This window comes from Lycium barbarum, chromosome 6 (genome assembly GCF_019175385.1).
Source record: "Lycium barbarum isolate Lr01 chromosome 6, ASM1917538v2, whole genome shotgun sequence".
In the NCBI taxonomy this organism is placed as follows: domain Eukaryota; kingdom Viridiplantae; phylum Streptophyta; class Magnoliopsida; order Solanales; family Solanaceae; genus Lycium; species Lycium barbarum.
Window position 1 is genome coordinate 116,410,624 of NC_083342.1, and position 25,830 is coordinate 116,436,453.

At 34.0% G+C, this 25,830-nt stretch overlaps 2 protein-coding genes and 1 non-coding gene across 3 annotated transcripts; 2 read left to right on the plus strand and 1 right to left on the minus strand.

The window, feature by feature from the left end:
* The first annotated feature begins 560 nt into the window (after positions 1 to 560).
* On the plus strand, positions 561 to 1,164 carry LOC132600038 (putative lipid-binding protein At4g00165). The gene has a single exon (XM_060313172.1). The coding sequence runs from the start codon at positions 629 to 631 to the stop codon at positions 995 to 997; it is 369 nt and encodes a 122-aa protein (XP_060169155.1). The 5' UTR covers positions 561 to 628; the 3' UTR covers positions 998 to 1,164.
* Positions 1,165 to 2,011: 847 nt separating this feature from the next.
* On the minus strand, positions 2,012 to 2,083 carry TRNAE-UUC (transfer RNA glutamic acid (anticodon UUC)). Its single transcript has one exon. It is a non-coding gene; the product is annotated as a tRNA-Glu (tRNA).
* Positions 2,084 to 23,538: 21,455 nt separating this feature from the next.
* Positions 23,539 to 24,069, plus strand: LOC132644461 (uncharacterized). The gene has a single exon (XM_060361055.1). The coding sequence runs from the start codon at positions 23,539 to 23,541 to the stop codon at positions 24,067 to 24,069; it is 531 nt and encodes a 176-aa protein (XP_060217038.1).
* Positions 24,070 to 25,830: the final 1,761 nt, after the last annotated feature.

Genomic DNA, 25,830 nt, shown 5'->3' on the forward strand with positions numbered 1-25,830 from the left:
CAAGCATAGGTTGGTGATTGATAATTAATGTAATAAAGATAAGGAGCTGATAGTGACGTCATCAAGGTTGAGTGGAAAATTTTATATCGGTCTACCTGTGTACTCTTTTCATTTTTCCTCTAATGGTTAAATAGATTTTGAGTTAAGACAAAAATAAAGAGAATGACCTGATAAGAATCGACTGTTGCACATATAATATATTATAAGATAAGCATTTCCATCGGTGGACTATTATTCAAATGTCTACTTTGTCTCGTTATTAACCAATTCCAAGCGAATGAGGCAGAGGAATTCGAAAATCGTCGCATTAAATCACATTGGCAATGGGGCAAAGACATCAATTATATTGGAATCTAAAATCGAGATGACCAGTTGATTTTGTAGGACTAGTTGTACTTGTAGCCCTACGGTGCACATGGTTATGGTTGGCCAAAAATGACAAAACAACCTATAATTGTGAACATTCATTCCTTATCTTCAATTGATACAAGGATCCTCAGAACCACAACTGACCACTAGTTAGGATACTATCTCCTGCAAATTGAACTATAAAATCCCAAGTGAACCTAAATTTGGTACACAAGTTCATCAAAATATTTGTAAAAGCCAGCTAGCTAGCTACTAAAAAATGATCGTTTCTAAGGCATTTTCTGTTTTTATTTTGTTCAATGTAATGTTTTTCACTTGTGTTTCATCTCATAATGTACCATGCCCTCCTACTCCGACAAAAGCTCCAGCCAAGTGCCCTAAAGATACACTAAAATTTGGTGTTTGTGGAGATTGGCTTGGGCTAGTTCATGAGGTCATTGGGGCAAAACCAAGTAGCCAATGTTGTGCCCTTTTGGAAGGGATAGCAAATGTTGAAGCTGCTTTGTGCTTATGCACTGCCATTAAGGCCAATGTTTTGGGTGCCCTTAAGCAAAAAATTCCCATTGCTATCAGTTTGGTTCTGAATTCTTGTGGAAAGAAAGTACCTAAAGGCTTTACATGTGCTTGACGGTTCATACTGGCGTACACAGGATTTTATGCCTGCAGTGTCGGTCTATTGTCACAATTCGACTTGTAAATAAGTTTGGTCCTGGGATTATGGTGGTCCTAGGCCTTATTTTCTGTCCCAGTTGTAATTTACTCGATATTATTTTCAAGCAGCATCGATCTACAGTATATACCTTTTTTAAAATTAAATATATAGTATTTGCACATATAGTTGGATGACACTCGTTCTAAACTCTAAAGATTGCTCATGAAAATGGCATTCTGTCTACGGAGTTTATAAAATACTCCTTTTTTCTTTTCGTTCCGCTAAGAAATTGTAAGTTATGGTTCGCTTTGGTGTAAACAATAAAAACTCTAGGTCCATTTTCCTAATTAATGATGTGAAATGAGATACCATAATATACAGAAGTGGAATACATGTTGTTCCACCCAATTCGAATTTCACATTAAGGTGCGAGACAGCTAGTAGCCTAGCATAGATGTTTGTCTAATTCAACTTATAACTGCAATGGGCCTTTTCCTAATTTAACATATATCAAGTTACCACTGATTTAATTTTTTATTGAAGGATCTTGGTACAATGGTACTCCGTATATCTCAACAGCTAGACATAAACAATTAAGAGTGATATCTAAACAAACCAAGTTACTAAATATATAAAGTGACATTCTTCTTGATTAAAGACTTAAAAAAAAAAGTAAGACAGATAAAACGTAAAGAGTAACTTATTTAGATCAACTACATATCAGTGTAGCTAAGCCTCGAGTTGGTAATTAGAGATTTGAAGTGATCAGTCTCCAAAACGACCAGTTTAGAAAGTTTTTTGTACAGACTTGAAGTTTGAAGAAGACAAACATATTAGTGCAGTTTATGCATTTTTAGGACCTATCTCCACTTGTTAGTGTTAAGAGTGTAATATGTAATTACTGGTTAATTTAATGTAAATAAAGGGCAGCTCATTTTGGTTACTTCCACGGCTCAAACCGCTGCTTCAAAGCAGCCCTCCAAAAAAGAATTCCGTTACCGGGAATCGAACCCGGGTCTCCTGGGTGAAAGCCAGATATCCTAACCGCTGGACGATAACGGAATTGTTGTTTTAATATGAGTGTGACAATTAATCATATTCGATTATCATAACAGGTAATGCTGATGTTTAATTGAAAAGATCAGATCACCTAAAAGGCCACGGTACTTTTGTTTTCCAACATTGTTTCAAGGGAAGCCAAAAAAATACCTTTGGGAGATCACACGGCAACAATCTATCTTGATGTAGCTAGGATTTTTCTCTGTCTTCGATCTAGAGTTTAAACCTTCTTGAAGAATGAAAGCAATGGCACTCCTTTTAGAATTAGACCAAAATCTTGCTACTTTACAATTGACCATGGATAGAAACTATACATTGTAAAGAGAATTACTAGCATGGTTATTTTTGAAAGCTCATAGTAAAAGAGGACAGCTCGGTGCACAAAGCATTCGGCGTTAACAGGATCTAGGAAAAAGCCACACTAAAAGGTGTGTGATATAGACAATCAATCCTAATACAAGCATTAGTGGCTTTGAAAGCTTATACTAGTACTTATCAACAATTCAACATGTAAAGCATCGGTACTCCTCCCCATTTCATTTTCTACTGTCTCCGATCCTTTGTATAAGAATTAATCTTATCATTGATCTTTACTTCATTTTGAGGATAAGGTTTATGTCCTCCTTCATCACTCCTACTCTCTTCTTCAGATTCATATACGTAGTGGCGAATCCCGAAATTTATATAAAAGGATTCAAAAGAATATTAGAATGTCATACTTAAAACTTCAATATATGATCTAAAGAAATTTCTGAACCCCATTGCCGCTACTAGAATTATCTCTTATGTCAAGGGGATTCAAAAGTTTATATGTAACCAAAAATTATTTTTACCCTTGTATTTATATATAATAATTTTTCGACCAAAAGAATTCCATTGAATCCCTTTGACTCTGCATAGATCTACATTGGTACACGAGTATAGGGTTCTATGATTAACTCCACAATGGTGGATTTTAATTTGAAAAAGGTATACTAATTGCTGAAGAGGTTTAAGAAGATCAATGTGAACCATATATGCACAACCCATTGACCTCACAAGCACTTAATGACTTAAATATGGAAGTACTATACTTGTTTTGTATATATACTTATGAATTAAATGTGTCAATAGAATCTACATATAGTGATCAGCAGTTAGCATATTCCAACTGAAATTGCGCGCATTATTTTATTCTAATATATCTGCCATTCAGTATTTGACATATTAAGAATTAAAGAATATGGCATTCCCCTTCTTTCTTACAAAAATTCTATGTTTACAAGAAAAATAACAATATTAATAAACTGGCATAGCTAGGCGCTAGCAATGCAATTTCTGAAGAAATCCATTATGAAGACCCGAAAAGAAAAGGGAAAAGGAATAAAAGGCTATGGGACACATGATGATAATATGAGTAGGGTTAGGGCTGGGCTAATTATCCGATAATTAATACTGTTGCTATTACTCAGTTTTTTTCTTGGGTAATTACTATGTGACAATTACTTTAACAATCATAGATAAGACTGTTAGAGTCTATACTAACTGAATGATCACCAAAGCAAAATAAACAAGAAATCAAGAAGGGCAGTTGGAGCATATACAGTTTGGATATGAGCTAATTGAAGTACTCATGCTCGAATTTTCATTATAGAGTAGAATTTACATTAGTCATAGAACATAGTCTGCAGTGGTACGTAGTCTAATATGAAATAGTTACTTATAAGAGTTCATGAGGAGAATATATCAGCCATCAAAATGTATAATTAAAAGGCCAAGAGCTCAAAAGGCTCAATTAGTTAATATTGTACTCATCTGGTTTTCAAATAAAAACATCCTCCAAAATGCATGTTAGACTCACAAAATGATCAACTTCCTCTTAATTGTGGACAGGAGGGTGTGTTCTTGCTGGCAAATAATCCAAGTTAAACTCTGGTGGTGGATCTTCCCTTTTCTGGTGATGAATCCTCCAAGAAACCGAAACACCATAATTACTACTGCCTTCCATCAGCTGATGATCTTTTTCATTTTCCTTGAGACTATTTGGCTCTGCTGATGAGGGTTTTACTTTTACATCCGATGGACTACTGGAAACCCTAGCTACATTTGGTTTCTCCTCATTCTGCAAGAAAAAGAATCAAGTGAAACAATTTAGTTATTACAATTTGTCGAAGATATATAAATGATGTGCAAATGTCTTAGAGAATAATGTTAGGCATGCTGGAGTCGGCTATATGAATCATCGTCATGTGCATGGATAGATATAGATGCAGTGGCGGAGCCACAATTAAGAAGGGAGTTCAATTGAATTCCCTTAGTTATGAAAATTATAATATGGATAGGGCTGAAACAATTTTTTTTTGTACATATATGTATAGTGACTTTTGAATTCCTTTGTGGTGACAAAGATAGTTCGATAATTGCTTTTAAGTCAACAAGTTTGATTTTTTAGTCGTCTTGTGAAATTTCTAGCTCTGACACTGGGTATATAGACGTCGTTGAAAATACATATAGTTTACCGACCCAACCGTTTTTGCAATAGGAGGCACAGTTATTGTTGTTATCGTTACTGTAAATGTCTCAGAAAAAGTGAAAATATCATTTTAATAGATAGAACTAAAACAAACCTTGTTGAGGACACCAAGTGAGCGAGCGTTACATGCATGGAATAGAAGGAAAACCATCATAAGAAGAGTGATTTTGTTGATTGACATTTGAAAAGAACTTTCCCGTCAGCTCTTGTGTTTGAAGTACTGATTCAAAGAAGATGAAATTTTTTGTTGGCTGGATTTGAATGAAGATCGCGTACTAATAGAAATAGTTTAAGCAAGAATAATGAGCATTAAATGCCGACTTTGGAACAACTTAAAGGGATTTGATAGGAGAACATGCAAATGTAAGGGAGATAGGAGTATGGTGGCAAAATAAAGATATGGGTGACCTCAAATATGTCTCTTTCAAATATATTGGGTCCAAAAGACATAAACCTCCCGCTAGGCTAGAGGAAGGAAGCTAAATTAAAGTCAGAACCCTTGAGCTAAATATATAGTACTATATTTATATTCCAAAGAAGAAAGAGTAAAAAAAGACATTTCATATCTCCTTGAATTTGTAATAAGAAATACCAATGAATGAAGATTTAAGGAAATTAAGCAATTAAAGAAACAGATCGATCAGAGCTAGGCAGTTGAGAAAACCAGAGATACAAGAAAGCAAGAGCCTGTCCAATTTGTATCCACCGAGGTAATTATTAATTGGCCTTGTCCTCGTGTGAAGTTAAAACTATGGTTTTGTGCTTTTTTATTTTAACATGGCTAATGGCTCCTGGTTTCTCGCTTAGTTCCACGCTCTTTTACCTTGAAAATCTTTAACACACATTATTCTATTTAAAGTTTTATGAGTATTATGCAAAAAGTACGAAACCTTTTTACATTGAATATATATATATATATAGTCATCCAACATGTTATATCGGTTTATACATGTCCCTAGCTCCTTCTACATGCATGCTTCATATATGAACAGAATGATCAATTAAGTATAGGTTAATGGAAATATTTCCATGATATTTGTGATATCCTTAGGATGCTGGAAGCCTGTTTGCATAGGAATAATGAACAGAGTGAAAGTTTTATATTAGAAGTTCATAAGACAAATTATATAGAAATACTTTTAAGTTGTGAAGCTTTTTGAAGAAAACAGTATAAAATTGCTCAAAGCTAACAGTGTCACGATGCATTAATTAAAAGTGTCTTAGAATTGATCCACCAGGAATTTTAGTAATGATAGAATATTAAACGAAGCAGTCGATAGAGATGTATTTTGTGACATTGAGATTTTGGCACTACATCCATTGTACGTATGTACACTCTAAATGAACACGTTAAAGGGGAAATGATATACTTGTCACTGATATTTCGTTATCTTTTGGGCCTACCTTGAATATAGATATATATACTTTTGCAGCTTTTTCATGAAAAAACTATTTTCTTGCTATGTATTAGTAGTAAGTTTTAAGCGCGAGCTAGCTAGACATTTTTGGTGATTTTTCACAAACAACTTATATATGAGATCCTTATACTAGCTAATGGACAAGAATTGGTACAAAGAAAAGAAAAAGTAAAAAAAATATATGAGGAGGAATTGTTGTGGTCCTTGTGGACATAGATATACAGAAAAGGACATTAGAAAGACATTGTTGCATGGGCTAGACCCTCCATTGTCACTTGTGGAAGGGACACGAGAGAGTGCCCCAACCAACGTCAACGGTCGCACATCCCACGTGGCACAAACATTTGCTGACCCAATTTGCCACGTGTACAGAGCCCCACTTTGGCCGCCAAAAACCCCCCTTCACCCCAAATCCACAAATCCCAACCACCAAATGCATGTTGGTTTCATCCCTTTGTTCCTTTTCATTTGTCCTTCTAACTTCTTAACTACATAATTCACACATACATTGCTAGTATAAAACTCTTTCTTCGTTATCAGTTAAATGTATTGCTACTATATTATAAATAATATTTTCAAATTATTGCTATATCACACTTAAAACTATGACAGAGTCACTTACTCCAAATAAATGAATTCAACTTGATATACAGGTGTAAAAAAGTTATTAAAAGAAAATAAGGAACTAGCCACAGGCAAAATCCCGTAGGTAAACAATAAAAATTCCATGCTAATCCTATTTAGCTATGAATTAGCCATAGATTATAAGAAAATACAATTAGCTAGGAGCTATTTAGCGACGGATTAGCTAGGAACACTACAAGAAAGTACAGAAATGACAACAACTTTTTTAGCAACAAAAATAGTATAGTTAGCAAAATTTAATATTTGATAACAACTTAGTTTTATTATTGACATATCTGATGAATCTTTTTAAAATGATCTTTTTTTGTTGCTAAACAATTTAATTTTGTTGTCATAATATTGACTATTATTGCAAAAAGTACTTATGGCAACAATAAAAAAATTGTTGCACGTCGTTACAGTAATTGCTGACAAATTTCGTAACTAATTTCATGTTTTCTAGTAGTGATACCAGTACACGAAATTTAAACTCATGTATCAATAGAAATTTTGAGGGGTGGTGGCCCTGGTGGGCGGTCAATAAAGCGACGGCGGGACACTAGTGGAATATAGGGGTGGAGTTGGGGGTTGGAGATGGGGACTTAAGGGACAAAGGCGTTGACAAGAGGCTCAAACTCGTGTGCCTTGTTAAAGCCAAGCATTATTCTTGGTTTGCTTAACTCCTTTGTCTCCACGGTAACCCCTTTATTTCTTTTTTTAGTATTTAATTTCATTCTTTAATACTACTACTACTAAAGTACTAATACCCTTTTCCTTTCTAACAAGTACGTACCAAACTACTTTGGTTCGTGAAAGAATGTTAGTAGTAGTAATAATACTAATGAGTACATACCAAGTTGAAATTAAATCTTGCTCATCATCATATGTAGTTATTGGAATGCTACAATGAAGCTTTATAAGAGATTTTGTGATATGGAAGTAAGTTCAATAGATCTTTGAAAAAGTAAGAGGATGAAGGGAGCCAAAAGATTGGCGACAAAAGCCATTTCTTGGGATTTGGTAGAGCTAGCTTAGATTACATGAATTCGTTTCTCTCGATCTTCATCATGCATGTCCACCAAGCTGCATTGGAACCAAATATCTTTTGACATGGAAACATGTACAATTCGAGCAACTGTACATCATTTCATTAGTGCAACAACTACAGCATACATGCACTATGAATATATATGTCTAATTTTATATTATCTACTAGATTAATGGAGCTAAGTGATGATGATCATAGTAGGTGTTTCCTGGAAAAAAAATCATACTTACTAGATGTTTGCTTGGCCTAGCGGGAAGGTACTATATGATTATTCAATCTTACTGGCACAAGTTCCTGTGCTTTAATCTAAGCTTGGAAGTGTCAAAAAAACGGGTCATTTACCCATCCAAAGATTATTTAGGTTGAGATAGACCGGGTAAGAAGCGGATGGGCTAACATTGGGTCATATCCCAACCCATCTGATCTCTTGCCAAGTTTTAGGACCTGTTTGGCCATAAAAATACACTTTTTTTTTAAATTTATTTTTCACTTTATTTGAAAATCAGTGTTTAATTATGAAATTTCTAATCCAACTTAAAGTTGTATTTTAAATTTGAAAAACTACAACTTATAATGGTTTTCAACTCAGTTTTCACTTTTGAAGTTGTATTTAGGTATACTCAAGCATGAACATCATTCCAAATACTCTTCGTAAAAAGTATAACCAAACACAACTACATCTGCAATTCCAACTCCATAGATTCCACTAAAAAAAAACTAGAATTACCAACAACAATTTTTGTTGGTAAATTGATAAAATTGGCTGGCAATTTGAATTACCAACGGATATTGATCTGTTGCTAAAAGGCTCTATGGTAAATTTTGCCAACCAATTTACTGTTGTTGGTAACATTACCAATGAAAAATCGGTTGGTAAACGACAAAAATTGTTGGTAATTTTTGAGTCTAGAATCTAAGATTTCCGTTGGTAAATTGGCTAACTAAAATTTGGTTGGTTTTCCGTTAGTAACTTTAGTAACGAATAGAAAACAAGTTAGTAAATTTGGCTCTTTATGTATTCAAATTTCATTTGAAATCGGTTGGTAAATGTAATAACGAAAAAAATGTCATTGGTATTCCGTTAGCAGCGATACTAACAGAATATTCTGTTGGTAAGTATGATCATTTATTTCTTAAATGTCATTATTAATTAATTGGAGATTTAAATGGTCAACTAACTATGTTATTAATCCGCTAGTAATTTAAATGTTTACATCAATTTATTACTTGGAAATACCTTAAAAAACACTTGAGAAATATGAAATCAGTAGTAACATCTATTATAACGATCAAAACTTATCTTACATATATTACTCATCTTTGTAGTCATACAGAACTGTTCAAAAGTTGTCTTACATACAAATATAACATCTTAGTAATGTCATACAAGCTATTCATCATAGTGACTAAATAACGTGAAAATATTTGGAATTTATGAAAACGCCGACTTAATTTATTTGTTTATTTTTTATATTTTGTTTAATTACCTAATAAACTAGTTTTCTCTATTATGACTTTATATGACATATAAAATAAAAAGTAGGCTTTTGAAATATTTTGATAATATTTTTAAGTTAACAAACAAGTGGTCATTAACCTCCACAAACAGAGATGAGTTTGGGGGTCATATTTTTATGGGTTAATTTTGTTAACCCCATCTGGGTCTTACGTTTTCCTTTTTTCTTTTAATATGGGGGTGGGGAAGATGAGGTCATGAGGCCTGTTCAATGAAATTTAGAAGGACATTAATTGGAACTTGTTTCCTTCTTTTTGCCTTTCTTTCCATGAAATAAATACTGTTATTACTCATAGACCAGTCAACTGACAACGAAATAGGTATTCTACAACATTTATGCATGAAAATTAATTTCTCGAGAGGCCTCTCGACTTAAGGAGATAATTAAACATGGAAGCATAATAAGTTAATAACCAGTTAAGAAAATGCGATCCATAATTATTTAGAATTAAATTACAGAAATAAATATTTGACTACATATTCGTGAGCGCACGCTCTCACAAAGCATTTTTTTTTTTTGGGCGGATTACCCTTCAAAAGCAACTGTCTTTAATTTTTGGCCCTCAAATTGGTGATCTTTAATTTTTATCCTCCGCCTAATAACCTCAAGGTTCTAGATTCAAACTCCAGCTCAGTAAAAAAAAGAAATTTCGCAAGACAAATGTTTGGATTCGCAAGGCTCCCTCAGGCAGAATTTTGAATGCAAAACTCTAATTGCATGTGCAAAACTCTGTCTGCATTCAAAATTCTGCCTGAGGCCTAACTTTGGCCCGAATAAGCCTAACTTTGCTACAAAACTCTGTCTTGCGAATTATTATTATTATTTTTTACTGAGCGGGGTTGGAATCTCAAACCTCATGATATTAGGCGAATGACAAAAATTAAAGACCACTAATTTGAGGGCCAAAAATCAAAGACCAGTGCCTTTGAAGGGTAACGACCCCTCATATAGCTTGTCTAGCTATCAAGTTGGGCCATATCGAACGAGCCCGTAAACTCCTTTTTGAGAAAATGGCACCTGATATTACTATGGACAAACAAATGCCATAAAATAGCCATAGTTTAAAATTTTGGCAATAACCGTTTCCCCGTTTTTGGATTAGAGTTTTGTATTCAATAACCGGTAAATATTCTCTATCTATTCAATATCTTCCACTCACAAATCATCTACTCAAATTTCTCAAATAGTATCTATAAATCTCTCAAACCATCAATGTTTCTAAAATAGCTTCCAAAATTTTGAACTCATCCTGTGTCTTTCGAAAACCTTCTACTCTCCCAATTATCTATCCAAATATCTCAAATAATAACCACAAATCTCTTAAACCATGACGACAATACCGCTAGCAATATACCATATTCCTTCATTTCACTTGCTATTTTTTTTTTTATGAGTTCTGCACGATTTTGATGCAGGGTTATTAGTAGTGATATACAAAACGACTATTAAAAAATTTTGGGCGCTATTTATTCATTTTGATATACAATTCTAACCGGTTGAGTAAAAATTTAATAGGCTAATTAAACAGGCTGGTACAACTGCACGTTTTTGTAGACTCATTAAACCACTAGAGAGCATGCATGTTACTACGTTGGCAAGTAGTCCAATAATTATTACCTCAATTACAAAGTTCATACTTCTTAGACTATCATATATATATATATACATAAAAAAGCAGGCCAAAGACCCGCTGACGTGGCATCACAAAATAGCAGGGTTTGTATTTATCTATTTTTAGGCAATTAATTCTCTTTTAATACGCAGGTAAACAACATTGTTGCATAAACTCCGGCGGCCTAACTAAGACGCCCCTTGGCCCATTCTATCTCAAACTCAAAAGGTGCGACAATAAAAACAAGTCTTCACCAATTCGGATTATGCCTCAACAAAATCCGGAGAAGATGAAGCGGAAGATGCAATATTACTTCCAGGTATTTTCGCACTTATTTTGCTTAATTGAAGATGCTTTATATTCTAATTATTTGCAACTATTGTTGGCTTAAGAAAGTATTTGAAATGTTTTACTGCACACCTTTTATGTCAACTTTCCTAAGAGATGGTGAGTTGGTTTAACAAAATACAAAACCTCTCTTTCATGTTTGGTTGGTTGGTTGATGATATTAACTATTTGAACAATTTCCTTAATCATATATTACTTTTGATAGCAGTACTTCGAGAAATAAACTCACTTTTGACTTAAAACTCAATTTTTTTTAAATCAGTTTTATACTCTTCAACCGAGATTAAGACAAGTTCATGATTGTTTATACTTCAAGCCAGAGATGTGCGATTGTAGTTGTGTTGGTGTTCTTGATTATAATTTTCTGTGCAATTAAAACAAGGGTTGAGGTGGCTATGATGTAAGGCAGTCAGAGCAGTACTTGTGTGTACGTCAAAGTACGTATAGCTTGATTTTGTATTTATGTGACTCTAGAAAATGTTTTCCTATTTAAGATTCTAGCCCTCCCCACCCTCCATAACTTTGATAAAACTACATATGCCTTGATATCATTAGAGGTAAAAACGTAGAAATATTAAGGTTAATATAACCTTTTGGCCTTGAGAAACTTTACTATCCCCTCTTGATAGTTCAATTGTGATGAGTGCGAATTCTCAACACAAGGATATGGAAATGAGGGACGACGGACGTTTAACAAGATGAACTGTGTTGCACTTTGAATCAGTAACAACAATGGCTCCTGAAAGTATTTAACAATGTCTTTGTCATATAAATTTATGAAATTAAAAGATGTTCACCAAATTTTGCCGCTAAAATGAATGACCATTGTCTGGCAGAAAGGGAATGAATATTTTTTTATATTGTGTTGATGTAATACCTATTACAATTTGCTTAACTCATTCTTCTGATTGCTCAGGTGAGAAGAGAGAAAACAAGTGAAAGAATGAAGCTTCTTCAAGAACTGACACCACGCTACGCTAAATTACTTATGGTAATACTTCTTTACTTGCTCTATTACTTATGAGAGAAAATATACACAATTGTGATATGTAAGCTCATAGTTCTTATTAATAGGTGACTGAAAAAAACTCTGTGATTCTCTATGTGGTCATTGACAACTCTGTGATTCTCTATGTGATCTTGACTATGTACAATCCATTCAGCGGCAAGTTAGGTAAATTACTTAGGCGACTTTTGTTTACAGTGGTTGGTTTGCAAACTAATAGTTCGAGTTCTCCGAAAAAGTGGTAGGTTTACATTTCTATTCTATTTCCTTATTTTGGTAATGCAATAGGAAATTCCTAAAACTGTTCGAACAAAAGATAAGTTCATAAATTCAAATTGAAGAAATTTTTACAAAAATATATGTATAAGAGATAAAACGGAAGAACAAGGTGATCTTTTTTTGCTTGAAGTTCATATATATGTGTGTGTGTCAGTGTGTCTCTGCTTGGTTTCATTCCAAGAGATTTTGAAAGTTTGCGAGCTTAGGTGCTATCTGTTCTATTAAGAGATAGCAAAATCTAGCAGTTACTATGCTTTTCATTACGAGCTTAAAAGGATCTGTTGCAATTATAAATTGAAACACTGATGGTCTTCCCTTTCTTATTTTTTATTTATAAAGTTTCTTACACTTCTTATACAAATGATGTGAATTTTATCATTAGTATTTATGTGATAACCATTGAAGCTCAGGATATACAACAACAATAACAACATACCCACAAAGTAGGGTCTTGGGGGAGTAGAGTGCACGCAGACTTTACCCCTACGTTGGGAGGTAGAGAGGTTGTTTCTGATAGACCCTCGGCATTGAAACTCAAGATATATTATAGTACAATATTTAGATCAATAAGATACATGAGGCTTCTTTAGAATATCTTTCCTTTTAGGGTGCTCTCCGAAGTTTGCTATTTACAGAAATTGTCTTATCTTAACAAATATTACTCTGGAATTCATATGGGATGGTGCAGCTTTGCTATGACTTGAGAAAAAACTGCACTGAATCGGGTGCTGGAATACTGTATGGTTGGCTTTCATTCAGTAGCTATTTTAGAAGCTTAGTGTAGAGACTCCACACTTCAATGCTTTTAATGGGGTTCATATTGCAATTACATTTCTGATGATAAATATACTACTGCTAATTGCAAAATATGTGTGTGTATATATATGGACCACTTAATCCTGAATATGGGATCTGTACATGTATCTATTATATTACTCACATATCTACTCTGTTTACTCCGACATAACTCTGTATAAAATTTAAAAATTGAGTATGATCATAGTGTTCCTCAAGGAAATTAGTTCTTTAAAAACTTGTATGTGTACTCTATGTAATAGCAAGTCTTTGGTTGGTATATCGTGTACACACATAGCTTGGATTAGTTTCTATGTAGAAATAACTGCTTAGAATTCAAATAAAATGAACATGCATCTGCTATTGATCTGGTAAATTTAGCTATCCACCTCCCAGTAGGAAAGATCCATAACTTCACAAGTCATGGGATTTGAGCTTCTTGATTATCTTCGAAACAACACGTTCTTAATATGTTAAGTAAATGACACCCTATTAGAATAGTCTGAATTTCAAGCAGCGTAGACATAATTACATATTACTAAACACTTCATTATTAAGAAGGGGAATAACTCAAAATATTTCATAGAGGATTTTTGGGTTTTTAACATAAGTTGGTGAAATGAATCGGTTTCTTATCCTTTATCACAGTTGAAGCTCTGTGTTATTTAGTGTGACAACATCTTGCCTCAACTCGCAAATATAGCTGAGAGTAGTACTGTTGAACGTTTTTAAGTTTGAGATTTTTGTATTTTCTCTCGCTCTTGAGAGTTGTAACTTTAAATATTTAATATTTTCTTCTGCGGATGAATATTTTGGTGCTTGAATTGCCTGATCTGATTTATGAGTCTATTTGATGATCCATTGCAGGTTTCTTCTGTGGTTAATCATGACATTTGATAAGATCTTGATACATTTTCCTTTTGATGTAACATGGAGGATCCATTTACATCGTGCAAGCTTGAGCTCTTATATATTGCCCAAAAATTTCTTGAATTGATATATACGTGATTTCTCCAAAGAGTTATTGTATATGCATATACGAATTATACAACACCTGAATAACTATTTTTTGACTTTCTAATGATTATGGCTGCTATGTACGATCTTATATGAAGAGATATCCGTAGGTGGTCAGAAATTAGTTGATTATGGTGGTCAGTATGTAAATTTTTACAAGTGAGACATGGGCTATATAGATATGTTCGCGAGACTTGCTCATTCTCTTCAAGAGTATCCACTAGCCTTAGAATTCGTGAAAGAAGACACTCTGATCTCAATGATAAATTACCTGTTAATTCAAGATTAGAAATTGTAAGAAGCAATCAAAGTTACGGATGTTTTAGTCTCTTTTTTGAAGGCTAATATTTTCATTTCTATGCTTTACCATTGATTATGGAACTCCAAACTTAAGAAATGAGTAATCTTTCTGTATTTTATTTTATGTATTAAGACATCTCTTTGTGCCATTTCGTAATCATGGTCGTGCTAATTTATTCTATAGCTGATTGATCTGGGTTTTCCTTATATCTACTTTGTGGTGTATTTAGGATGACGATTAAATAAATTATTAACAGGTGCAATTTGAAAAAAAGACTAATGCACCGCGCTTCTGCATATTTACTAGTTATTTTTAAAACTGAAACATTTCTCCTTTTGTGTTCAAAGTTTTTCACCTTTGCCACTTGCGAGCATTACAAGTTTTGGCCCCTTCAATTATTTTTGTTCGTGAAGGTCCACTTTCCTAAAAATATATTTAAACTTGGTATTCAAAAGAATGTCTTCAAACTGGCAATCCATACTCATAACCGGGACATATTTTGTTATTTTATTAACACTGTGTACTGAAAATAGTCTTATATTGAAAAGAAACTTTTTTTTTTTGCGCTGATTGTCCTTCATTTGGGGTGGTCTTTAACTTTTGCCCTTCAAATTGGTGGTCTTTAACTTTTGCCCTTTGTCTAATACCCCGAGTTTCTGGGTTCGAACCACAGCTCAGTAAAAAAAAAAAAGGAATTTTTGCAAGGCAGATGTTTGGATTCGCAAGACAGAGTTTTGCCTTAAGGCAGAATTTTGCTGCCTTGAGGCATTCTGCCTCACGAATCCAAACACTATCTTGCGATTTAAAAAAAAAAAATTGACTGAGCGAGGGGTTCAAACCCGAAACCAAGGGATTTTTAGCGAAGATCACCAATTTGAGGGACAAAAATTAAAAACCACCCCCAGCTAAGGACAATCCTGCAAATTGCCCGAAAAGAAATAGTCTTAGTAGGCCCAGCTATCAGGTCGGGTCATATACAAGCCATATATTACGACATCACGAGCTTGTGGGCCTTGGTTTTGTAAATCCTTGTTTCTCCTTTTGAACACAATTCACAAAAAAATATCAAAAATTTCGCGGATTGTCCTTCAAATGGACTGGTCTTTAATTTTTGTCCCTCAAATCGGTGATCTTTAATTTTTGTCCCCTCTTCTCATTTAATAAAATTTATGGGCCAAAGTACCCTTATTCGTTGGTTTATGAAATCAGAAATTCAGGTTCGAACCCACCAAAGGCAACAAAAAAAAAAAAAAAAAATTGCAAGGCAAGATTTCATAGCAAACTATTCTATTCGGACAAAAGTTATGCCTTAAGGCATAGTTCTGTATAGGGGTGGAAAAACTAGCCCAAACCCATTTGACCCGCCCAAGTATTGATAGATTTGGGCTAGAGTGATTTTGAAGATGGACTGATTTGGGTCAGCCCAAGTTGACCCATCGCAAATCATGAGCCCAAACTGACCCATCAACTATCCTTTGTTCCGAAGTGTAACAACTACAAAACATGATTAACTTTTTATTTAATTTTTTTGTTTTAAGAAAAAATTAATTTTAAAATTTTAAAATAATTTTAATTCTTAATTTTTTTTATTTTCTTAATTATTTTTTAGAATAAATAAATAATTATTTTATTTTCTTTTTGAAATTTCGAATAGAATTTATGTATTAATAACTTATCAGAAAATATTAATAGTGAATATCTTTATTATTTGAGTAAAAACATTCTAAATGTATTATTTTGACAAAAAGAGTGAGAAATATGTAGGTTCAATATAAAGTAACCAACTAATATTATTATATGTGAACTTGAATAAGAAAAACAAAAAACTAAAACTGTATTGAATTCCCTATCTAATCAAAGCTCTTTTTTTTTTTTTAATCTCTCACATAAATGTAAAAATACAAATTACAAACTAAAAAGAAAAAAACAGGAAAAATTAAATAAACGTATACATCTATAATGACGGTATGTACCTATCGCTTTCTTTTTCCCTTTTGTTTCCCAAATATCTTTCACAACTCATAGCAGGAAGAAAAAACAGTTATCAAGTCCTATTCACGTTTACAAAAAAAACAAAACAAAACAACACCAGATATCAAATACTACTATTATAATCTATATAATAAATATACGTAGAAATCAAATTCAAACAAAACAAAATAACACCATAGAATGTAAGTTTGAAATTTCTAAAAGTAATGGGTTGGGTGGGTTGGGTTGGGTTATGACCCATCATTTAGCCCATCTTGACCCGCCCATCTTAGCCTAAGCAAGCTTTGGGCAGGGTCATTTTTTGTGCGGATTGCTCTTCAAAAGCACTTGTCTTTAATTTTTGTCCCTCAAAGTGGTGGTCTTTAATTTTGGCCTTCGCCTAATACCCCAAGGTTCTGGGTTTGAATCCTAGCTCAGTAAAAAAAGAAGGAATTTTGCAAGACAGAGGTTTGGATTCGCAAGGCAGAGTTTTGCAACCTCAAGCAGAATTTTGAATGCAAAACTCTGCATGCAGGTAGAGTTTCGTATTTAAAATTCTGCCTAACGCCTAACTTTGGCCCAAATAGGCCTAATTTTGCTACAAAACTCTGCTTTGCGATTTTATTTTTTATTTTTAACTGAGCCGAACTCTAAACCTCATGATATTAGGCAAAGGGCAAAATTAAAGACCACCAATTTGAGGGGCAAAAACTAAAGACCAACGCCTTTAAAGGGTAATCGTGCAAATGACCCAAGCAGGGTTGGGCATTGGCCCATCTATAAAATCCGCCCATCTTGACCCACCAACTTCAGCCCAAACGACCCATCTACCACCTCTAGTTTTGTAGTATCCTACAGAGCTAAGCCTTAAGGCATGTACATAGTTTCTTTTCCGGCACAGTTTTGTAGTATAACTTAATTTCTACAAACTATGCCGGACAAGACATAGTTCTGTAGAATAACCTAATTTCTACAGAACTATGCAGGACAAAGCTTTTTTTTTTTTTTTAACTCTGATTGGGTTCGAACCCAGAATCTCAAAAGTATTTTCGACCACTTAAAGTGGTGAAGGGCAAAAATTAAAGATCATCCCAAAATAGGGGCAATCGTGCTAATTGCCCAAAAATATATCATGGATAAAAAATACTTCTCCACGAGTGTCAGTATTTGTTTTGATTTTCATCCGTAGTAATTTGCTTATCGAACTTAGTAATTTACTTGTATGAACAGTTATTATTTATACCATAAATGTTTACTATCTTTGATCTCTCGGTTTTCTGCTGTGTTGAAGATCAATTATGAATAAAAAATGTTTTCTCTTTACCAACTATATTTACACAATTTAACAATGTACATAAAAACGTGAAGTAATTTTCAAGATAATAATTATTTCATAGCCAATAACATTTTGCACAATTTGTTTTTCATTCTTTTGTATTTTATTTATGAAGTATCAATCAATTGAGGGTATAAATTGTAGTCGTTCACGATTATCTTGAACATTCTTTATATCGTGAGTTAACTTTTGTAGTTAAACGTATATTGTTGAACTAGTTAGGATAGACCTTTATTCAATCCATCTTCGATATACTTTTTTTTTTTGGCAGAGTAGTTTGTTTATGACTTATTATTGACGATTGTGTTTTAACCTGCTCAAGTTTGAACCAACTTCCTCATTTTGATAACCTTACGATGTGATACTAATTACCACAAGTGTACACCATAATGAAATTACAAATAACTATAGGATCAATTTAAAAATAGAAAGGAGAAAAAAAAGTTCAGGAACAGAGGGGGGAAATATATAAAAAAAAAAATGTACAGAAGGAAATCCAGCAGCATATCCCACTTCAAGATCAGTATTATTTTAAATTGTTTAAGCTTAAGGAGTTATAGAAAAAGTAATTCCAAGAAACCTTTAGCTTTCTAATATTAAAGTTAATTTTCTCCTTTTCGGCGTTAGTAGCCTTTCTACCTTTTTTCCTCCGAATGGCATGGAATTCATAAATCAGTGATAATTAAACATATTTTTATGTTTCATAATTGAGCACTTTTGCACCTCAAAAATTGTTGTGACTAAAAAGCAACGGTTTCCAAATCTTGGAGGTGTTATTCTTATTTCAAGTAAAAGCAATATGAAAAAGTTGAAGATTGTTTTAGTTGCTACACCAATTAGAACACAATAATGCCCCAATCTTTTGGCCAAATAAGTTTAATTAGAACTTTACGTGCTGGCGAAACTAAACTTTCATGCTTTTTTTTTTTCTTTTCTTTTGCCCTTTTGGTTTATTTTCTCCATTTCTTTTTTCTATAGATTTGCTTTTGGAAATGGGGAACACCTATAGCTATCTGTTTGCAAGGAAAAAAGAGCATATTTAAGATGGATATGCTCAGATGAAGTGAGAATTTAGACTAAATAAACTCAAAATGAGTGCAATATACATATGTGTATGTTGTAACTCATAATTAGGTTTATCTATTATTATGTTAAATTTGACCATAAATAGTTCTACTGGCATGTTTCTAATGTGATTACCAAAATCACACATAAAATTATTTTACAAAAATTATTTATGAGTGAGTGCCACTTATTCTTATGTTAGTTATTATTGGCTGGTTGATTTTAGTGAGAAATTTTGCACCGCTGCCTCTTAGAAACTAGAAGCAACTTAAGAAGTTGATCCCCGAAAGGAAAAAATTAAAATAATCTTGACTTAAGGCGTGCCAAGGTTAAAACACTATGGTATAACTTGCCTTAAGATGTTGTAGTAGTCATAATTGATAAGCTTATTGCGAATAATGCTAGCATCAAAAATATAGCTTCATAGTAATAAAATTTAGAAACAACGTAGTGACACATTATGATTGGAGTATATAGCTAGATGCACAATGGACATCATTATACTAAAACTAAGTAGTAATAATTTTGACTTGATAATTGTCTAAATGTTTGGCGATTGCTCTTTCAGTGATCGCAAGCTCGTATTTCACCTTTGCTGATATCTTTTCCTCCTGTAAGAATCCTAACTTCTCATATAAACTTCTAATACTTCATTCATAATGACTTGATGACTTCAAATTCATTGACTTACTTTTTTTTATTGGCCATGCGAACAAAGTCTCATATAGATAGTTAAAAAGATTGAAAAATTATGTATAAGGTGTAGAGATATTCTTAACGGTAATAAACCTTTTGCAAAAAATGTACGGATAATATATTATATTTCACCATGTTAAGAGTATTTTAGATTGACTTATTAAGTCTTAACCCAACATTTTTTTTCATGTTAAACGGTGTAAACACGTTTTTGAAGCTTTAAAATTGCCTACTCCCTTGGGTACTGTTACTAGAAGACTTTGAAGTCTAAAATTATGTAAATATTTTGGGGTAGTACTTTTAAATTGAGTATAGATGAGGAAAGGTATATATGCAATGTATATGAATGAAAATCTAAATTAAATGATAGTTTTTGTAGCAGTTACGAAGGAAATGGTCCCCCGTGACCTTCCCTTCGGTGGCAATCCAATTAACCCAAGATATATATTACCGACCTTCCTCTATAATTCATGAAGTTTTTTTCATAAAAAAATAAAATAAAAAATTAAAGCCATGTTCACATGGTCTCAAACTCTAAAATGTGTATTGATAGCATGCCTACGTTGAAATTTATGTATATCTCAAGATATACAATACATTTACATGTCTCTTTTCGTAGAACATATACATTATTCTTTTTATTATAACGTGTTGAATAGTTGATCTTGTCTCCCTTTGTAGCCAACAGGGAAAAGTGGTGAGGTTGTAGGAACACTGTTTCTTTTGTTTGTAAATTTCATTATTTCAACGAACCTAGCTAGTGATGGCGCACTAATGCTTCATAATAATCAAAAGGAAAAAATTAAAGTCATTTTTAATAAATTTTGACGTACATAAGAACCAATTGTTTGTATTCACAAATGACAGGTTTATTGTTTATTGATGTCTATAAAATACGTTTATTATATTTCCACTGTTTGTGTTGTTCGCAAAATATTTGTTTCGAGGTTTTTAATAACTTTCTGAGTTCTGTGGTCGGAGAGGTTCAGGCAAGAAGCAAGGGGAGGAAAGCAAATGGTTTACTTAATTGAGCTTTTAACACACTTGATTGCCGTCCAAAAATAATTACAACCGATAACCAATATATAAAAATACAAACTAATTATGGGATTATAAAATAGGTATATTATATGTATATTGTACATAAATATACAAAAATAATACATTTTCGGCTATTATTGTGGTGGGTGATTATACATGATAACAATCCGTTAATAAAAACCGGTTACTCAATTCTCGTTTAATATAGTGCAACTTTATAATTTTTTTGACCAATAACAACATACCCAGTTGGATCCCACAACGTGAGGTCTGGGGAGGGTAAAGTGTACGCAAACTTTACTATGTTTTTGACCAAGTTCTTAAAACATAGTACATAATTTTACAATTTAAGTGTTGATGAAAAGAAGTATGCATGTTCAAGCAACTAATTTGCAGCTAAGCTTTAGTTAGTTTGGGATATATTTGTGTGTATTTGCTTGAGAAGTAAGGTTCCTTGAAAATTGAGAAAGGAACATGTCATCATCCTCTCAAGCCAAGAAACTAAAAAATTACGTGTTCATATGAAAAGAGGGTGAGAAGCAAAGACAGATATTAGGAATAAGAAATTACATTAGGAATAGTAAATTATGATTAAACAAATTAAAGAACTCAAAAAAATCCAAGAAAGAGGATTTGAGTTGGATACACTTTGCACTAGCTAGAAGAAAAAGGGGGGGTGTTTGTAACCTATATCACATGGGAGTAAGCCTTCTCCCCTGACAAATACATATCATGGTTTTCCTAAACTATTCATCACAAACCTAAGTATGTCCCCTCACCAATAATGCCCTTAGATTTTTATTTTCATTTTCGTTTCATTTTATTATCACTCAATATACTCCCTCCGTCCATTTTTACTTGTCCTGTATATTAAAAATAAATGTTCATTTTCACTTGTTCAATTTAGAAAACCAAGAGATAATTTACCATTTTGTACTTGTTTTACCCTTAGTATTAATTGGTAGTTACTGCACAAATTTTAAAGTATGTTTGATTGATTTCAAACATTAGATGACTTAGTAATAATTAGGGGTGATTTAGTAATATTATCATTCTATTTATGGCTTCTTAAGGGGTGTGCCAAGTCAATACAAGACAAGTTAAAATGGACAGAGGGAGTAGTTCCATTCAAAAAAATTATTGTCTTACAATTAAAAAGGTATAGTGGGATGGTCGGAATTTCTCCACCTTTAACTATGTAGATTTTAAGTTTGGATTTATAGAAGTAAAAATCTTTTGATTGCGACCGTTTCACTTTACCCTTTAATAGACCTACTCGACGTGAATTCAAATTTAATTACCTATCTCGTGAATTTCAAATAGCTAAATATTAGTAGTGTGATATTCAAGAATGGTGTCTTTCTACACCTTTATGCATTTATTACAAGAAAAGGAAAATCATCGGGACAACAAGATGTTGACGAAGACTTCACCATGATGATGCATGAAATAGGAAAAGAAAGAAAAATACTTTATGCAAATTTGTAGAAAAATGATGTGCTGTAGTGTTGACCCCATTTGTTTCCTTCCGTTATTCAGTTATGTACCTTTCTTCTAGTTATATCAACTTTTCGTTTTTTCCACCTTTGTCCCACCATAAATTCCAAATTAAGCTAGCTCAAGGGCTTCGAAATAGGGATAAATGGAGAAATTTTTTGGTAGACGTTTGCACAAGAATTAAGTAATATTTGAAAAATAGTATTTAAAGTCAAATTAAAAATACATATTTAAAAATTAAAATTGTGTTTGAATTTGCATTTTACTTACAAAATTGTTGAAGTTTTATGAGGGGGGATGTTTTTTACTTGAAAACTGGTTCAAGCAGGTTTTTGAAAAGAAAAAGTCCAAATAGGTATCTCTATTTTATTTTTATAATGAAGATTACTTGGAGTCAGCCATTACAGCCAGAAAATTATGGTAATTTAAGATTATAATAATTATAATATTTTATGCAAACATTAAAAAAATTGATAAAACAAGTAATGAGAAGGCAGAATTAAATAACAAGTCAACATGAACGATCAAAAAAGCTGGCAATGTATATAGAGGAAACGACATGTTAATTTTTATTTTGGTTAATTTGTCGACCAACATGCGCCTAATGATATTCAGCGTATTGATTGGCTTTGCCTCCTTTTTTCTTTTACCTTGTATATTTTAAGACATGGTTATGTGGTTTAAATTTGCTCTCGGTAATCTACCAAGATTTTGCTGGATTCTTTTGGCTTTTCCCACCGAATGTTAATTTAAAAAATAAAATAAAATAAAATAAAATAAGACTATTGTTGCAACTTACTCTAGAATAAGTTATATTATTTACAAATGCAGAGTTGCCAACCATAATACTCCAGCCTACGAGTAAAATTGTGAGTTTTGAATCTAAGCTCGCATAATTTTAAAACGCGTAATTAAGATTTAAGTTTTTTCTTCATATACATACCCAACATTATTTTTATTTTGTTGATGTGTGATTTATCTAAAGTTGTATAATGTGCATGCATGCATGTCTAAAAGTGACAAGTAAAAGTGCAAATGTATATTTAGTGTAGTGGGCAAGCGTAAGGAGGGACTAAAAATTTAGGATTTGTTACTGTTAGATTATGTAAATATTTAGTCAAATATATTTTGTAATATTCTATTTTAGGATAGCGTATGTTAGAATTATTTAGTCAAATTAGTTCCTAATTTGTAGCCTACAATTATGTTGTAAATGCTGTATATTAACCTATTCAAGCAATGAGAATAAGGACGGCAAATATTCTCTTACATGGTATCAGACTAGGTCTCTCCTAAAACCCTAGCTTCCTAAACCCTAGTCGCCGACCATCCTCTTCGGCTTCCTCCTCTTCGGCCCTTCTTCCTCCTCTTCTCAATGGCTGACGCATCCAAGTTGCATCCTGCGACTACCGTCACCGATATCAAATCATGCATTCCTATTGTTCTTGACTATGAAGGAAGCCAATACAATAACTGGGCTACCCTCTTCAAGCTCCATTGCCGAGCAAACTTGGTGATCGACCACATCCTCCCTCCTGCCTCCCCCACCGACCCACCACTGGCAACTGCAGCCGAGAAAATCGCTACAAAGGCTCTATGGGAACGGCTAGATGACATTGTTAGGCAATGGATATATGGTACAATATCGAATGATCTTCTCAACACGATCATTCATCAAGAGGACACCGCAGCCGAGACTTGGAATCGCCTTGTCCATCTCTTTCAGGACAACAAATCGGCTAGGGCTCTTGCTCTTGATGCAAAATTCACCAACACCAAATTGGTGGATTTTCCGAATATGAAAGCATACCGCACCAGGCTGAAAATTCTTGCAGACAATCTCGCCAACGTCGGCCACAAAGTTTCGAACAACGGTGCAGTGCCGTACTCCTCTCCCATCTTTTGACGTTGTCCGGTCGATGCTCGAACTTGAGGAAGACAGCCATGGCGAGGACGTCATTCACGACTCCGGGTCGAATACTGCTCTCATTTCCCAGAATATTAATCGTCATAATTTCTCTAGTAATGGGCAGCCCAACAATTCTGAAAATACTTTCAACAATCGAGGAAATTCTCACAATCGTGTAAAGAAGAATAAACCGCGGTCGCAGCGGCGGCAACCGCAACAACAACCGCGGTGGCGCCGGGAATGGGCAAAGCAGCGGCGGGGGCAGCCGAAACAATGCCCAGGCAGACCAGCCCGCCGCGTCGCATCGCTAGGGAGCCACTGCCCCGTCGTGGTATTTTCCACCGTGGGCTGCTTGGGGGCCACAGCCGTGGGCCACCCCACCGTGTCCGTACCCCACCGCGGGTTGGCAGCAGCCACGCGGCTGGCAGCAGTCTCGCACAGCCCCAACGCAGCAGGGAGTCCTTGGTGCTCGTCCTCCACAGTCGTTCTACTCGGCAGCCCCATCATCACATGGTGGGTATGCGCCCACGGATATTGAGCAGACTATGCACACAATGTCTTTGAATCCGCTCTATGACAATAATTGGTACATGGACACCGGAGCCACATCTCACATGACCAACTCCCAAGGTACTCTCTCGTCTTACTATCAATTGAGAAAAAATAATGGCATTGTTGTTGGTAATGGTAACATGATTCCGATTCGTGGTTATGGTCATACATCCCTTCAAGTAAATCCCTCCTTAAACCTGAAAAATGTTTTACATGCACCTAAACTCATCAAAAACCTTATTTCCGTTCGTAAATTTACTATCGATAATATGGTTTCTATTGAATTTGATCCTTTTGGCTTTTCTGTGAAGGATTTACAGACGGGGAGAAAACTCATGAGATGTGAGAGTTCGGGTGATCTTTATCCATTCTTCAAAAATTATCGAGCCATCTTGCCTTCCGCACCATCTGCTTTTACCGCCATCTCTCCTCATATTTGGCACTCCCGTTTAGGTCATCCCGGGGATGTAATTCTTAGTTCTTTACGTAGTAGTAATTTGATTGAATGTAATAAGGCTCGAAACAATGTTTGTCATTCTTGCCCTTTGGGAAATTAATTAAAATGCCTTTTTATGACTCTCTTTCAACTACTACTATGCCTTTTGATATTGTTCACGGTGATTTATGGACTTCACCTGTTCTTAGCTCTTCTGGTCACAGATATTATGTTTTGTTTCTTGACAATTATACTAATTTTCTTTGGACTTTTTCCATCAAAACAAAGTCCCAAGTTTATGATTGTTTCTCGTCTTTCCGGATTTTCATTCGCACTCAGTTTGAAAAAGAAATCAAAACCTTTCAATGTGACAACGGGCGTGAATTTGATAATGGTCCTTTTCATAAATTTTGTGAACAAAACGGGATGCTTTTCCGATTTTCTTGCCCTCACACCTCACCCCAAAATGGTAAAGCGGAACGAAAAATTAAATCCATAAATAATATTGTTCGTACACTCCTTGCCCATGCATCTATGCCCCCCTCCTATTGGCATCACGCCTTGGCCATGGCAACGTACCTACACAATATTCTCCCTTCTAAAATCTTAGCATATAAGACACCCACTCAGATTCTTTATCAAAAGAATCCATCCTACTCTCATCTCTGAGTTTTTGGTTGTCTATGCTTTCCTCTCTTTCCGTCCACACAAATTCATAAGCTACAATCTAGGTCCACTCCGTGTGTTTTCCTGGGGTATCCTTCTAATCA

What these genes read in the sequence shown, in the direction of transcription:
- LOC132600038 (XM_060313172.1), top strand. Translation starts at nt 629, where the DNA reads ATGATCGTTTCTAAGGCATTTTCTGTTTTTATTTTGTTCAATGTAATG.
- LOC132644461 (XM_060361055.1), top strand. Translation starts at nt 23,539, where the DNA reads ATGGCTGACGCATCCAAGTTGCATCCTGCGACTACCGTCACCGATATC.